This window comes from Carlito syrichta, unplaced genomic scaffold (assembly GCF_000164805.1).
Source record: "Carlito syrichta isolate Samal-C Ts95f unplaced genomic scaffold, Tarsius_syrichta-2.0.1 Scaffold303364, whole genome shotgun sequence".
In the NCBI taxonomy this organism is placed as follows: domain Eukaryota; kingdom Metazoa; phylum Chordata; class Mammalia; order Primates; family Tarsiidae; genus Carlito; species Carlito syrichta.
The window spans coordinates 19,082-32,727 of NW_007247460.1; the positions used below are offsets into that span (position 1 = coordinate 19,082).

At 43.2% G+C, this 13,646-nt stretch overlaps 1 protein-coding gene across 1 annotated transcript in view; it reads left to right on the forward strand.

Annotated features, from left to right (window-relative positions):
* Positions 1-13,646, forward strand: part of UHRF1BP1 (UHRF1 binding protein 1) — a gene marked incomplete at its 5' end in the record, with an annotated part of 67,421 nt that overhangs the window by 18,852 nt on the left and 34,923 nt on the right. The window contains 3 exons of the mRNA XM_008058502.2: positions 6,301-6,463; positions 6,563-6,601; positions 7,310-7,401. Of these exons, the coding sequence (XP_008056693.2) occupies positions 6,301-6,463; positions 6,563-6,601; positions 7,310-7,401 (294 nt within the window). The remainder of the gene's footprint in view (positions 1-6,300; positions 6,464-6,562; positions 6,602-7,309; positions 7,402-13,646) is intronic.

The following is a 13,646-nucleotide window of genomic DNA, read 5'->3' on the forward strand; positions in this document are numbered from 1 at the left end:
CCGATCCTTCCGCCTCAACCTTCCGAGTAGCCGGAATTACAGGCACACGCTACCATGCCTGGCTGATTTTTTGATTTATTGTAGAGATGAGGTCTCGTCAAGTTGCCCAGGCGGATCTCAAACCCTCGGGCTCAGGCAATCCACTCACCTCAGCCTCCCAAAGGTGCGGGATTACAGGCTGAGCCACCGAGCCCGGCCACTTTCATTTCTTTAAAATGGCTTTTTATCATAAGGAAGAGCAGCTTATCTTAGTGGTTCTCAGCGGTTTCTCCTTATCCCATATCACAGGGGTCCTTACTCCCATCCCTGATAGTGGCTTACTCCTACAAGAATTCTCAGCTGTGAGAGAAATGGGGTCTTATCAGAATCTGTGGGGGACGAGAGAAGGAGACATGCAGTTGTAGTCTCAAAACCAATTTTATATCTGTTTAAAAATTCTTATCTTTAAGTACTTCTGAAGAATGCCCTGCCCCAGTTTCTGTAGCTTCTCTGAACACTTAAGAGTAGAGGAAGGGTTGCAGTAAGAGGAACTAATGATAATATTTTATTTAAATACAGGGACGCCTTGAAAGCCTGCCTGTGCCTAGTGATTGCAAATAATGTTGAGTTGTTTTCTGCTTTTTCCTCTCCCTCAGGACTTTGTCTCTTCAGAGGTCCTTAGGGACATGCACTATCTTCTTTTACTTCCTACTGTTGTTTTTTTATTTATTAGGAAGTTTTTTGTTTTGAGTTGGAGTCTCACTCTGTTGCCCAGACTGGAGTGCAGTGGCACTCTCCTGGCCACTGCAGCCTCAACTTGCTGGGCTCCAGCGATCTTTCTGCCTCAGCCTTACAAGTAGCTAGAACTACAGGCGCAGGCTACCACACCTGGCCAATTTTTTATTTATTGTAGAGACGAGGTCTCACCAAGTTGCCCAGGTTGGTCTCGAGCCCGCAGGCTCAGGCAGTCCACTTGCCTCCGCCTCCCAAAGTGCTGGGATTACAGGCTGAGCCACCGAGCCTGGCCTAATAGGAAGTTTTTAGTTGGTCTCTTTTTTTCTCTTTTACACCCTAGTCTTATTTCCTCGTAGATAGCCATTCCTTTCACAAAAAAGGAGTGAAAAGTCATTCCTTTCAGGAAAAAGAAGAATCTTCTTTCCTTTTGTTTTTTTTTTTGAGTTGGAGTCTCACTCTGTCGCCCAGACTGGAGTGCAGTGGCCACTTTCGGCCACCGCAGCCTTGACCTGCTGGGCTCCGGCGATCCTTCCGCCTCAGCCTTCCAAGTAGCCAGAATTACAGGCATGCGCTACCACGCCCGGCTGATTTTTTGATTTATTGTAGAGATGAGGTCTCGCTGCCCAGGCGGGTCTCGAACCTGCAGGCTCAGGCAATCCACTTACCTCAGCCTCCCAAAGTCGCGGGATTACAGGCTGTCACCGAGCCCGGCTCCTCTTTCCTTTTGTAGCAAGATAGTTTTCAGTGGAAATGAGCCATTTATAGAAAACTTGCCTTTTTGGTTCAGAGAGTGAAATTAGTTCATACTCAGTAAATGGTTTTTTTTTTCAATCCTTCTGCCTCAGGCTTTTAAGTAGCTGGAGCAATAGGTATGTGCCAGCTAATATTTATTATAGAGACAAAGTCTCACCAAGTTGCCCAGTCTGGTCTTGAACCCCTGAACTTAGGCAATCCTCTCGCCTCTGCCTCCCAAAGTACTGGGATTAGACTTGAGCCACTGTGCCCAACCTCAGTACTTAGTAAATGTTGATTAAAATTTTTTTTTTCAGTGAATTAAAATCAGTGAATGTATGTGTTAGGGTCTGGGATTTTGTTTTACCCTACTTAGAAGCTAATTTTTAGCTGTTACTGTTCCATAGATTCTGGCAGAACACACAGAACTCCTGGATCAGAGACAAACGACTTTATTACAGTCTGTTGTTCATGGCCCAGCAAGCAGCATATGCACAATGTTTGCATCAATTTTCCTTGACTCAAGGTCCATGAGAGTGACATGAATGAACCCAGATGGATGCCTGCACATGTGTTACAGGAATAGAACACTAAGCCTGAGGAATCCATTGCTTTTATAGTAAATAGGAAGCTGTCCTGGTGGGAGAGATTACTTCATCCCTCAAATCTGCTCTCTGCAGACACAATCCTGAGAGGTGGACCGAGCAAGGAGTGGGTAAGGCCATGCATTCTTGGCATGCCCAGCAGACATATAGGAATATGAGAGACTCATGGAGGGGCAGCTCTCCCAACACTAAGTATATTACAATAGGAAATTGATAGAAATTTTAGAAAAATTTGTTGTGAAACATTTGCTGTACAAAAAGGCATGGGGTAATATAGTGAACAGCTAGACAGTCACCTACTAACTTGAAAAATAAGCATTATTTGTACAGTTGAAGCCTCCTGTAGAGTCTTCCCCTCACCCCACAAGTAAGCATTCTCCAAAATTTGTTATGCCAGTGCATTCCTATGTATCCCTTGATATCATGCCATATTGTTTTGCATGTGTGTAAACTTTTTTTTTTTTTTTTTGGAGTGGAGTCTCACCCTGTTGCCCAGGCTGGAGTGCAGTGGCATGTTCATGGCCCCTGCAGCCTTTACCTGCTGTGCCCAGGTGATCCTTCTACCTCAACCTTCCAAGTAGCTGGAACCACAGGCGCGTGCCACTACACCCAGCTAATTTTTTGATTTATTGTAGAGATGAGGTCGCACCAAGTTGCCCAGGCTGGTCTTGAACCCCTGGACTCAGGCAGTCCTCTTGCCTCCACCTCCCAAAGTACTAGGATTACAGGCATGAGCAACTGTGCCCAACATGTAAACTTCTAAAAATAATTTTTGCCGTCATTTAAAGGTTGTTAAATAGCCTTTTTTTTTTTTTTTTTTGAATTGGAGTCTCACTCTGTTGCCCAGGCTGGAGTGCAGTGGCACGCTCTCGGCTACTGCAGCCTTGACCTACTGGCCTCAGGCGATCCTTCGGCCTCAGCCTTCCAAGTAACTGGAACCACAGGCATGCACCACCATGCTCTGCTAGTTTTTTGATTTATTGTAGAGTTGAGGTCTCGCCAAGTTGCCCAGGCTGGTCTCGAACTCGTGAGCTCAAGCAATCCTCTCATCTTGGCCTCCCAAAGTGCTGGGATTATAGGCGTGAGCCACTGCACCTGAGACTTTTTTTTTTTAAGGAATCTTTTTCATAGTACCATTTTAGGCACTATAGAAAAGAAATTGCAAAGATAAAACTTTTGTATGTCATGATCTTAGGATCCAAGGAAAAACAAAAACATCAAAACACAATTTAGTGAAAGGAAAATATATACGTGGGGGAAAAGGTTGGTAAATACATAAATATATAACTGTAAGCCGGGCACAATGGCTCACACCTGTAATTCTAGCACTTTTTTTTTTCGAGTTGGCATTTCACTCTGTTGTCCAGACTGGAGTGCAGTGGCACGCTCCCGGCCACTGCAACCTCCATCTGCTGGACTGAGGCTATCCTTCCACTTCAGCCTTCCAAGTAGCCAGAACTATAGGCGCGTGCTACCATGCCTGGCTAATTTTTTGATTTATTGTAGAGAAGAGATGTCACCATGTTGCCCAGGCTGGTCTTGAACCTGCAGGCTCAGGTAATCTTCTCACCTCGGCTTCCGAGGTGAGAGAATTGCTTGAACCCGGGATTCGAGGCCAGCCTGGGCAACTTGGTGAGACCTCGTCTCTACAATAAATTTTTAAAAATTAGCTGGGCGTGGTGCGGGTACACCTATGGTTCCAACTACTTGGAAGGCTGAGGCGGAAGGATCACCTGAGCCCAGCAGGTAAAGGCTGTGGTGGCTATGAGCAGGCCATTGTACTCCAGCCTGGGTGACAGAGTGAGACTCCTCAAAAAAAAAAAAAAAAAAAAAAATATATATATATATATATATAGCACTAAAATAAACTATTGGCATTTACTATATATAAAGACTTGGTATGGTTAAGGTTGGAGGACAAAATACAGTTCATTGTTGGCATGGAAAATAGTGTCTATAAGAAGCAGCAACAGTGAGAACTACAGGGATGAGTTTCATCTAGACAGTTTGTCCTACAGGAGAGAAGGTTATACCATGAGGAACTGGCCTTCAATTGATCTAGTCAAAAAGATGAAAGAAGGGAGCTGGGAGGAGGTAGCCAATCGTGCAGTCAGCTAAGCGATACACAGGTCCAGCATTCTGTCAGGTATTCTGATTAGAAAGAATGGCCAGGACTCAGCCCTTTACCTCAAAGAGTTTAGCAACTAATTGAGCAGTGGAGGTTATACTTGGACAATTAGATAATCTCCTAAGACTCCCTGTAATTATGACCTAAATGCATGTTATAGACTCCAGGAAAGGAGAATCAAAGAGCTTAATGTGAGTTGCAGCAGTTAGGGATAGAATGCCTCAGTGAGAAGTCTTGAGTTGGACCCTGAATGCAGATAGTGATGAGGAAGGAGGCTGCTCCAGGAATGGAGTGTGGCAAGAGCATGTCAGCAAATGCTAGAGCAGTGAGTGTGAATGTTCTAGTCTAGGCCACTTGACCTGGAGGGTATCCTATAGTCTGGATTTTGCTGATTGCACACTTACAGTGTAATTTGGTACTTTTCCTCTGTCCTCTTCACATTAGCAACTGGACCCAGTTCGTGTTCAGTCCCTTTAGGAAGACTATAGGTAATGGCCGGGCTTGGTGGCTCAGCCTGTAATCCCAGCATTTTGGGAGGCCAAGACGAGTAGATTACCTGAGCCTGTGGGTTTGAGACCAGCCTGGGTAACTTGGCGAGACCTCATCTCTACAATAAATAAAAAAATTTAGCTGGGCATGGTAGCGTGTGCCTGCAGTTCTGGCTACTTGGAAGGCTGAGGCGGAAGGATTGCTGGAACCCAGAAGATAGACACTGGGATGGCCATGAGAGTACCACTACACTCCAGCCTGGGTAACAGAGTGAGACTCCAACTCAAAAAAAAAAAAAAAAAAGACTGTAGGTGGTCGGTTGTTTTTTCATCACAGAAGTAAAAGGATGTAGGGGTTTGAGATTTCATTTACCTACTTTAACAAGACAATAATTAGCCTGTTACTGTTTCATATTCTAACTTCATGTAGCTTCCCTCTTCTGTTGTTTTAAGTAGTGTTAAAAAATATAATGGCTTGCTCCCTGAGATATTCTGGTTTGTTCCCTTTGTTATTTTTATTTGGACCATCTCTTTTCTTCGTTTCTGCTATCCCTATCTTGCTCCATTTTGATTCTTTTCTGTGTGGGGTTCCTTTCCTAGGAAGCAGTTTTAGAAGGTTAGTTTCATGAGTGTGTAGCACTAGACTGCTCCAGCTCCTTGGGGACTCACTAGGGAATCCCTTGTAGTGGACAAAACCCTTCCCAGTGTCAGTTACTGTTCTCAAATTGGCCCACATTGCTTTTCATGTGATACTTGTTGATTATATTGGGGTTCTTCTGTTCTCAGATTTGTCTGATGCTCTTTTGCCTCCCTCTACTTTGTTCTAGACAGTTGCTTATAACACTCATGTCTTGTGGCTATTGATTCCCCCCCCCCACACTTGCATATGGGGATTTATGAGTATACTTTATCTTGTTTTGTTTTACTTATTTATTTACTTTTTGAGTCAGAGTTGCCCAGGCTGGAGAGCAATGGTAAAATCATGGCTCACTGCAGCCTTGACCTCCTATGCTCAGGCGATCCTTCCGCCTTGGCCTCCCGGATAGCTGGGTCTTCAGGCACAGGCCACCATACCTGACTAATTTTTTTGTAGAGATGAGCTTTCTGTGTTTCCCAGGTTGGTCTTGAACTCCTCGGTCTCCCAAAGTGCTGGGATTACAGGCATGTGCCACCATGCCCAGACTATCTTGTTTTGTTTTAAATGTTATCCGTGGACTTTCTGTGTTGCTATCTAGTTGCTCTCTTTTTGTGTGGGGATTCAGAATATCAAAAGGCTATATTGCCGCTGCTATAGTCATTTCCCCAGAATCCCCATCATAAATTATTGAGTAGGATGACACAAGTAGAATGATGGGTCTCACCTAACATCTTGTGTGATGTGGAGACAGTATGTTCATTAGTCAGCATTTGTTCTGGCTGGTCCTAGGGCAGGGGTGTTTACTACTGATTTATCACAAACAGTTACATATTTCTTTGTTCCTTCTCCACTATCACTGCTTCACTTGACTGGCTTTAAAAAATGTTCTTTAGCATTCTCTTTTCTAATGAGAAATGTTCAGAAATGTTATTGGCTATAATAACATCCATTTGACAGATTCTCATGGAAATAATTTCTTATCATCACTCTTTTCAGGTTCACTAAGAATCTTTCCCCAGACAAAATCAACTTGAGCACACTGAAAGGGGAGGGTCAACTGACCAACCTGGAGCTGGATGAGGAGGTTCTGCAAAATGTATTGGAGCTGCCCACCTGGTTAGCCATCACTCGGGTCTACTGCAACAGGGCCTCCATTAGGGTGAGATCATGGTTAGAATGCTGCTGCTCTCTTTGGCCAGCAGGCCTGCCTTCCTGAGGGGCAGCTCCACAGCCCTGAGACTTTGCTTTCCTCTTTCAGATCCAGTGGACAAAGTTGAAGACACACCCAATTTGCTTGGTAATAGTCTTTCTGTATTGCAAGTAATCAAATAGGGATGGCCGGGGTAGGCTTTTAAAAGATAAGAGAGAAGATGAAATGCTGATCATCCTTTTGGGAATAGTGGGTGCTTCTTTATGGTCCTGTGAGATTCTCTTTGAGACAGAGTGACTGTTGTCTAGACCTATTCAGGAACTGCTGTGCAGTATAGGAATTAGCACTGGGACACAAGACCCAGGGCTCCTGGGGTTTTTTTTTTAGGTGTTTGTATAAAAATTTTTGCTGCCAGCCTCTACACTTAGACTTTCCTATTTTCCCTTGGAATCCTGACAGAGGAAAAAACAAGTTTAGTTTATGTTGACTGTTGGGTGATTATCATCTGAAAGCCCTTCAGAAACTGATTGATGCATATCTTTGTCCCAAATATTAGAACCTCCAGGAACAGAAATATCCCTGTAACTTGGATTAATGTTTTATTTCTCTACTGTGAGCTCATCCCATGCTAGTCATGGAGTTTTGCTGCTAATAGAAATGGAAGGGAGAAGATGAAACTGCTCCTTCCATTTTAGTTTGCTCATTCATTCATTCAGCAAACATTTATTGCTTGCCTGCCATGGGTATAGCACTTAACTAGGCACTGGAGCACAGAGATTAATAAGACTGTTCTGTCTTCCTTTGTTCTGTGTATGTTTTTGGCATACCCTTAGCTCTGCATGACTTTTATTTCAGTGCCTGGATAAGGTAGAAGTGGAGATGAAGACGTGTGAGGATCCTCGGCCCCCCAACGGACAGTCTCCCATTGCCCTTGCTTCAGGACAGAGGTTAGTTGCTTTGAGCCCCATTATTTCCAACATATTAATTGTTCTAGATCCTGTCTTAGTTAAAAAAATGAGAAGTTTTTGTTATGAAAAATTCTAAACATACACTAAAGTACATGAACCCCCATAAAGTAATGAACCCCCATATAACCAAAATCTAACTTCAACAATTATCAATATTTTGCCATTCTTTTTTTGTTTTTCTCCTACTACTTTGTGTGTGTGTGTGTGTGTGTGTGTGTGTGTGTGTGTGTGTGTGTGTATACATGTGCACACTATAGTACTTGAAACAAATCTCATGTCTTTAATAGACAAGAACTGGGGGAAAAAAATACTTACTATCACCTTTAAAAGAATTAACAAGAATTCCTTAGTATCATCTAATACCTATTTCATAATCAGTTTTCCTGAATTTCTCTAAAATAGGTTTTGCAGTACAATGTGGCTCAAAAGAGGGTTTTTTTTCTTTTCTTTTTTTTTTTTTTGAGTTGGAGTCTCATTCTTTCGCTCAGGCTAGAGTGCAGTGGCATGCTCACTGCCACCCCAGTGTTGACCTGCTGCGTTTAGGCGATCCTTTCGCCCGACCTTCCAAGTAGCTGGAAATAGAAGTGCGTACTACCAAGCCCAGCTAATTTTTTGATTTATTGTAGAGGTGAGATCTTGCCAAGTTGTCCAGGCTGTTCTCAAACCTGTGGGCTCAGGCAGTCCCCTCACCTCGGCCTCCCAAAGTGCTGAGATTACAGACTTGAGCTACCTTGCCCGGCCTCAAAATAGTTTTTTATTTATTTTTTATTCTTTCAAATACAGGTAGATCTTAAACTCCTGGCCTCAAGTGATCTTCCCACCTGTTGTCTAGGCTACGTTATGTTCATGGAGTTGTTGTTGCTTTAAGGCCTTTTCTGTGTCCAGGCTAGAAAAAAGAAAGAGAAAAATAAATCGTGACAATATCTTGATATTTCATAATTAAAATAAAAGGGGATTTTGAGTTAACTTTTGGATTTAATTTGTGGTTTTTAAAATTCATACACTGACTCTTGGTTCCTAATAACATTAACATAATAACTTACTTTTTTGAGTTTCAAAAAATGACAAAATTGTTATAGCTATCAGTAAGACTACTGAATGTAGTGGGGTGTGTGTGTGTGTGTGTGTGTGTGTGTGTGTGTGTGTATGTGTGTGTATGCATGTATGTTTTAACCTTATGATGTGAGGGGTTTATGGTCAAAATATCATGCTTCAAAGTTACTTGAGATCATTCTTTATATGGTTAAGTATTAATTTGACATATAGAAGGGTTCATTAGTTTCACTTAGTTTTTAATTTTTGGATTGTTTAAATTATTTATTTATTTACTTTTGAGTTGAAGTCTCACTCTATTGCCCAGGCTTGAGTGCAGTGGCCTTAAAATGTATTTATTGATTTATCTTCTATTATTTTTTTTTTTGAGTTGGAGTCTCACTCTGTCGCCCAGACTAGAGTACAGAGGCACACTTCTGACTGCCGCAGCCTCGACCTGCTAGGCTCTGGCGATTCTTCCACCTCAGCCTTCAAAGTAGCCGGAACTACAGGCACGCGCTGCCATGCTGTGCTAATTTTTGATTTATTGTAGAGACGAGGTCTCCCCAAGTTGAACGGGTGGGTGTTGAACCCGTGGGCTCAAGCAATCCACTCGCCTCGGCCTCCCAAAGTACTGGATTTACAGGCTGAGCCATCGAGCCTGGCCAAAAATTAATTTTTAACTGCATAAAATGATATAGTTCTAAAGTTAAAACTATAAAGCAAAGTACATTATATATGTACTGTATGTATACGAAGGTAGACCAAAAACCTGAATTTATTAAAAATTATGTATTTATTGTTACTTTTTTTTTTGTTGAGTTGGAGTCTCACCGTGTCACCTAGGCTGGAGTGTAGTGGCACAATCACAGCTACTACAGCTTTGACCTGTTGGGCTCAGGTGATCCTTGCACCTCAGCCTTCCAAGTATCTGAAACTAAGCAAAACATTTCCCCTCTGAGGTCTTTTTTCATCTGGGGAAACAAAAAAAGTCATTCGGGGAGAGATCAGGTGAACAGGTTGAATAGAGAGGGTGAGGCATCAGGGTCGTGCCCTTTTTGACTGAAAACTGCTGAACACCCAGTATTGTGTGGGCAATTTTTCATGGTGGAAGAACCAGTCACCTGTTTACTACAACTTGAGATGTTTCTTCCACATATTGTGATGTAACCTTTTAAAAACTTCCAGATGAAAACGTTGGTTGACTCTTTATTTATTTTTATTTTTTTGAGTTGGAGTCTCACTCTGTCACCCAGACTGGAGTGCAGTGGCCGCTCCCGGCCACTGCATCCTCGCTCTGCTGGGCTCCAGTGATCCTTCCGCCTCAGCCTTCCGAGTAGCGGGAATTACAGCCACGTGCTACCACGCCCAGCTGATTTTTGATTTATTGTAGAACTGAGGTCTCGCCAAGTTGCCCAGGCGGGTCTCAAACCCGCAGGCTCAGGCAATCCACTCACCTCAGCCTCCCAAAGCGCAGGATTACAGGCTGAGCCACTGAACCCGGCTTTTGGTTGACTCTTTAATCAGGAGGAACAATTTCTGAGTTTATTACAAGGGGCCTGCTCTCTAAGAAGATAATTCTGATTTTTTTTAGGTTCTCCTCATATTTGTATCTCTATCCCCTTTCTTTTCTTTTTTTTTTTTTTTTGAGTTGGAGTCTCACTCTGTCACCAGACTGGAGTGCAGTGGCTGCTCCCAGCTACCGCAGCCTCGACCTGCTGGGCTCCGGCGATCCTTCCACCTCAGCATTCCGAGTAGCTGGAATTACAGGCATACGCTACCACACCCGGCTGATTTTTTGATTTATTGTAGAGATGAGGTCTTGCTGCCCAGGCGGGTCTCGAACCCATGAGCTCAGACAATCCACTCACCTCAGCCTCCCAAAGGCGCGGGATCACAGGCTGAGCCACTGAACCCGGCTTCTATCCCCTTTCTTACACAAAATGTAGCATATCATTTTTGCATATTGCTCTTTTCTCTCTCTCTTTATTTTTTGAAAAAAATCAGATTTATTGAGTATGCTGCAAGGAGCAGTGGGCAGAAAGAGATAGCTCTACACCCTCTCTCTCTTTCTAATAGAATAGAGTCTCACTCTTGTCGCTTAGGTTGGAGTGCAGTGGCTTGAGCGTGACTTACTGTGGCCTCAACCTCTTGAGCTCACTGCAGCCTTTACCTCCTGGGAGGATTACTTGAGCAATCCTCTCACCTCAGCCTCCCAAAAGGCTGGAGCTAAGGCATGCACTATAACACTCAACTAATTTCTTTATTTTTTGTAGAGACGAAGTCTCTCTGTTATCCACTGTTGTCCAGACTGGTCTCAGACTCTTGGGCTCAAGTGATCCTCCCTCCTTGACCTCCTGGAATGTTGGTATTACAGGAATGAGCCACTGTGCCCAGCCTGCTTTTTTCATTTAAAAGTATATTCTGTCCGGGCTCCGTGGCTCAGCCTGTAATCCCGCGCCTTTGGGAGGCTGAGGTGAGTGAATTGCTGGAGCCCACGGGTTGGAGACCCGCCTGGGCAGGCGGCACCTCATCTCTACAATAAATAAAAAAATCAGCTGGGCGTGGTAGCACATGTCTGTAATTCCGGCTACTCGGAAGACTGAGGTGGAAGGATCGCCAGAGCCCAGCAGGCGAGGCTGCGGTGGCCGGGAGCGGCCACTGCACTCCAGTCTGGGCTACCGAGTGAGATTCCAACTCAAAAAAACAACAACAACCAAAAAAAAAACCAAAAAACAAAAAAGTATATTCTGGAGGTCACTCCATAGAAGTATAAAGAGATGTTCTTTATTCTTTTTTGTACCAACAGAATATGCTTATTTTATGGAGGTACCATAGTTTATTTTGCCAGTTTTATTTTCAGGTTTTAGCTGTTCAAATGGTTCAGCAATAAATGACCTTGTTTATAAGTCACTTAATATTTTGCTAACATATTTTAGAAAATGGTTTATTTATATGCCATAAAATTTGTCCATTTGCAGTATACAACTCAGTGATATTTATTACATTTACTGGAATGTGCAACCATGACCACAATCAATTTTGGAACATTTTCATTACCCAAAAAGAAACCCCATACCTATTAGCAGTCCCTCCTCATCCTCTACCCTAAGTGGGGAGACTGATTGCCCTAGGCAACCACTATTTTGCTTTCTATGTCCATTTTGACCATATAAATTAAGTCATGTACTGTGTGAGCTTTTGTGATTGACTTCTTTGGCTTAGCATAATGCTTTCAAGTTTCTGCTATGTTGTAGCATATAACAGTTTTTTAATCCTTTTTATGGCAGAATAATATTCTATTGTACAAATACACCACATTTTATTTATCCATTAATAAAGTTGGTAGACATTTAGATTATTTCCACTTTTTGCTAGCATGTTTTGGGATAAGAGTCCTAGAAGTGGGACTACTGGGTTATAGGGCAAATGTATGTATAATTTCAATAGACATCACTAAATTTTCCTCTCATAAGATTTTATAATTTTGCATTCCCACTTGAAGTGTGTGAGTGCTTGTTTTCCCAGAGCCTTGCCAATACAGTAAGTCCTCTACACATGAATCTTCAAGTTGCGAACTTTCAAAGATGAAAACATGCATTCTTGGCTGGGCACGGTGGCTCAAGCCTATAATCCCAGTACTTTGGGACACCAAGGTATGAGGACTGCCTGAGCCCACGGGTTCGAGAACAGGCTGGGCAACTTGGCAAGACCTCATCTTTACAATAAATAAAAAAAATTAGCTGGGTATGGTAGCGTGGGCCTGTAGTTCTGGCTACTGGGAAGACTGAGGCGGGAAGGATCACCTGAGCCCAGCAGGTCGATGCTGAGGGGACCATGAGCGTATCACTGTACTCCAGCCTGGGCGACGGAGTGAGACTCCAACTCAAAAAAAAAGGTACATTCTCATGTCCATTCATGTAAGTTAGTTCGTGTGTCTGATATACATTGTCACATGCATGCATCTTCTGCAAGTGGTTGTGCTTTTATGTACTTTACAGTATTATTTGTGTGAAAAGTATTGTTAACCTTTTACAGTACAGACCTATATAGCCAATTGTGTTAGTTGGGTAACTAGGCTAACTTTGTTGAACTTACAAACAAATTGGACTTTTGAATGCACTCTCAGAACATGACTCGTTTGTATGTAGGAAACTTACTGTAAACAATATTGTCAGACTAGGATTTTTGCATTGTCTGATAGGTGGCACATGATATTTCAGTGTAGGTTTTTATAAGTTATATTGAAGTATAATATACTGAAATATACAAATCATCCGTGACATGATCATAGTTCACTGCAGCATCGAGCTCCTTGGCTCAGGGGATCCTTCCACTTTCAGCATCCCAAGTAGCTGGGACTACAGGCATGAGCCACCACGTCTGGCTAACTTTTTTATTTTATTTTATTTTTTTTGAGTTGGAGTCTCACTCTGTCAACAAGCCTGGAGGGCAGTAGCACACTCCTGGCCACTGCAGCCTTGATCTGCTGAGCTCAGGTGATCCTTTTGCCTCAGCCTTCCAAGTAACTGGAACTACAGGCATGCACCACCATGCCCAGCTAATGTTTTTGATATATTGTAGAGATGAGGTCTCCCTAAGTTGCCCAGGCTGGTCTCGAACCTGTGGGCTCAGGCATTCCTCTCACCTTGGCCTTCCAAAGTGCTGGGATTATAGGCAAGAGCCACTGTGCCTGGCCACTTTTTGATTTTTTGTTGCAACAGAATCTCACTGTGTTGCCCAGGCTGATTTTGAACTTCTGGCCAAGTAATACACCCACCTTGGCCTTAACAAAATCCTGGGAATACAGGCTTGAGCCATCAAACCCAGCCATTATTCTCTTTCTTATGCAAAATGTAGCATGTTATAAACACTTTTTCTACATTGCATGCATTTGTTAAATCCTGTAGACTATACACCACAAAGAAGGGATTTTTCTGCATGTAATTTAAAAATATGTAAGAAGCTGGGCTTGGTGGCTCAGCCTGTAATCCTGCACCTTTGGGAGGCTGAGGTGAGTGGATTGCCTGAGCCCGCGGGTTTGAGATCCATCTGGGCAGCGAGACCTCATCTCTACAGTTAAATCAAAAAAATCAGCCGGGTGTGGTGTCGCATGCCTGTAGGTCCAGCTACTCGGAAGGCTGAGGTGGAAGGATCGCCGGAGCCCAATAGGCGAGGCTGCGGTGGCTGGG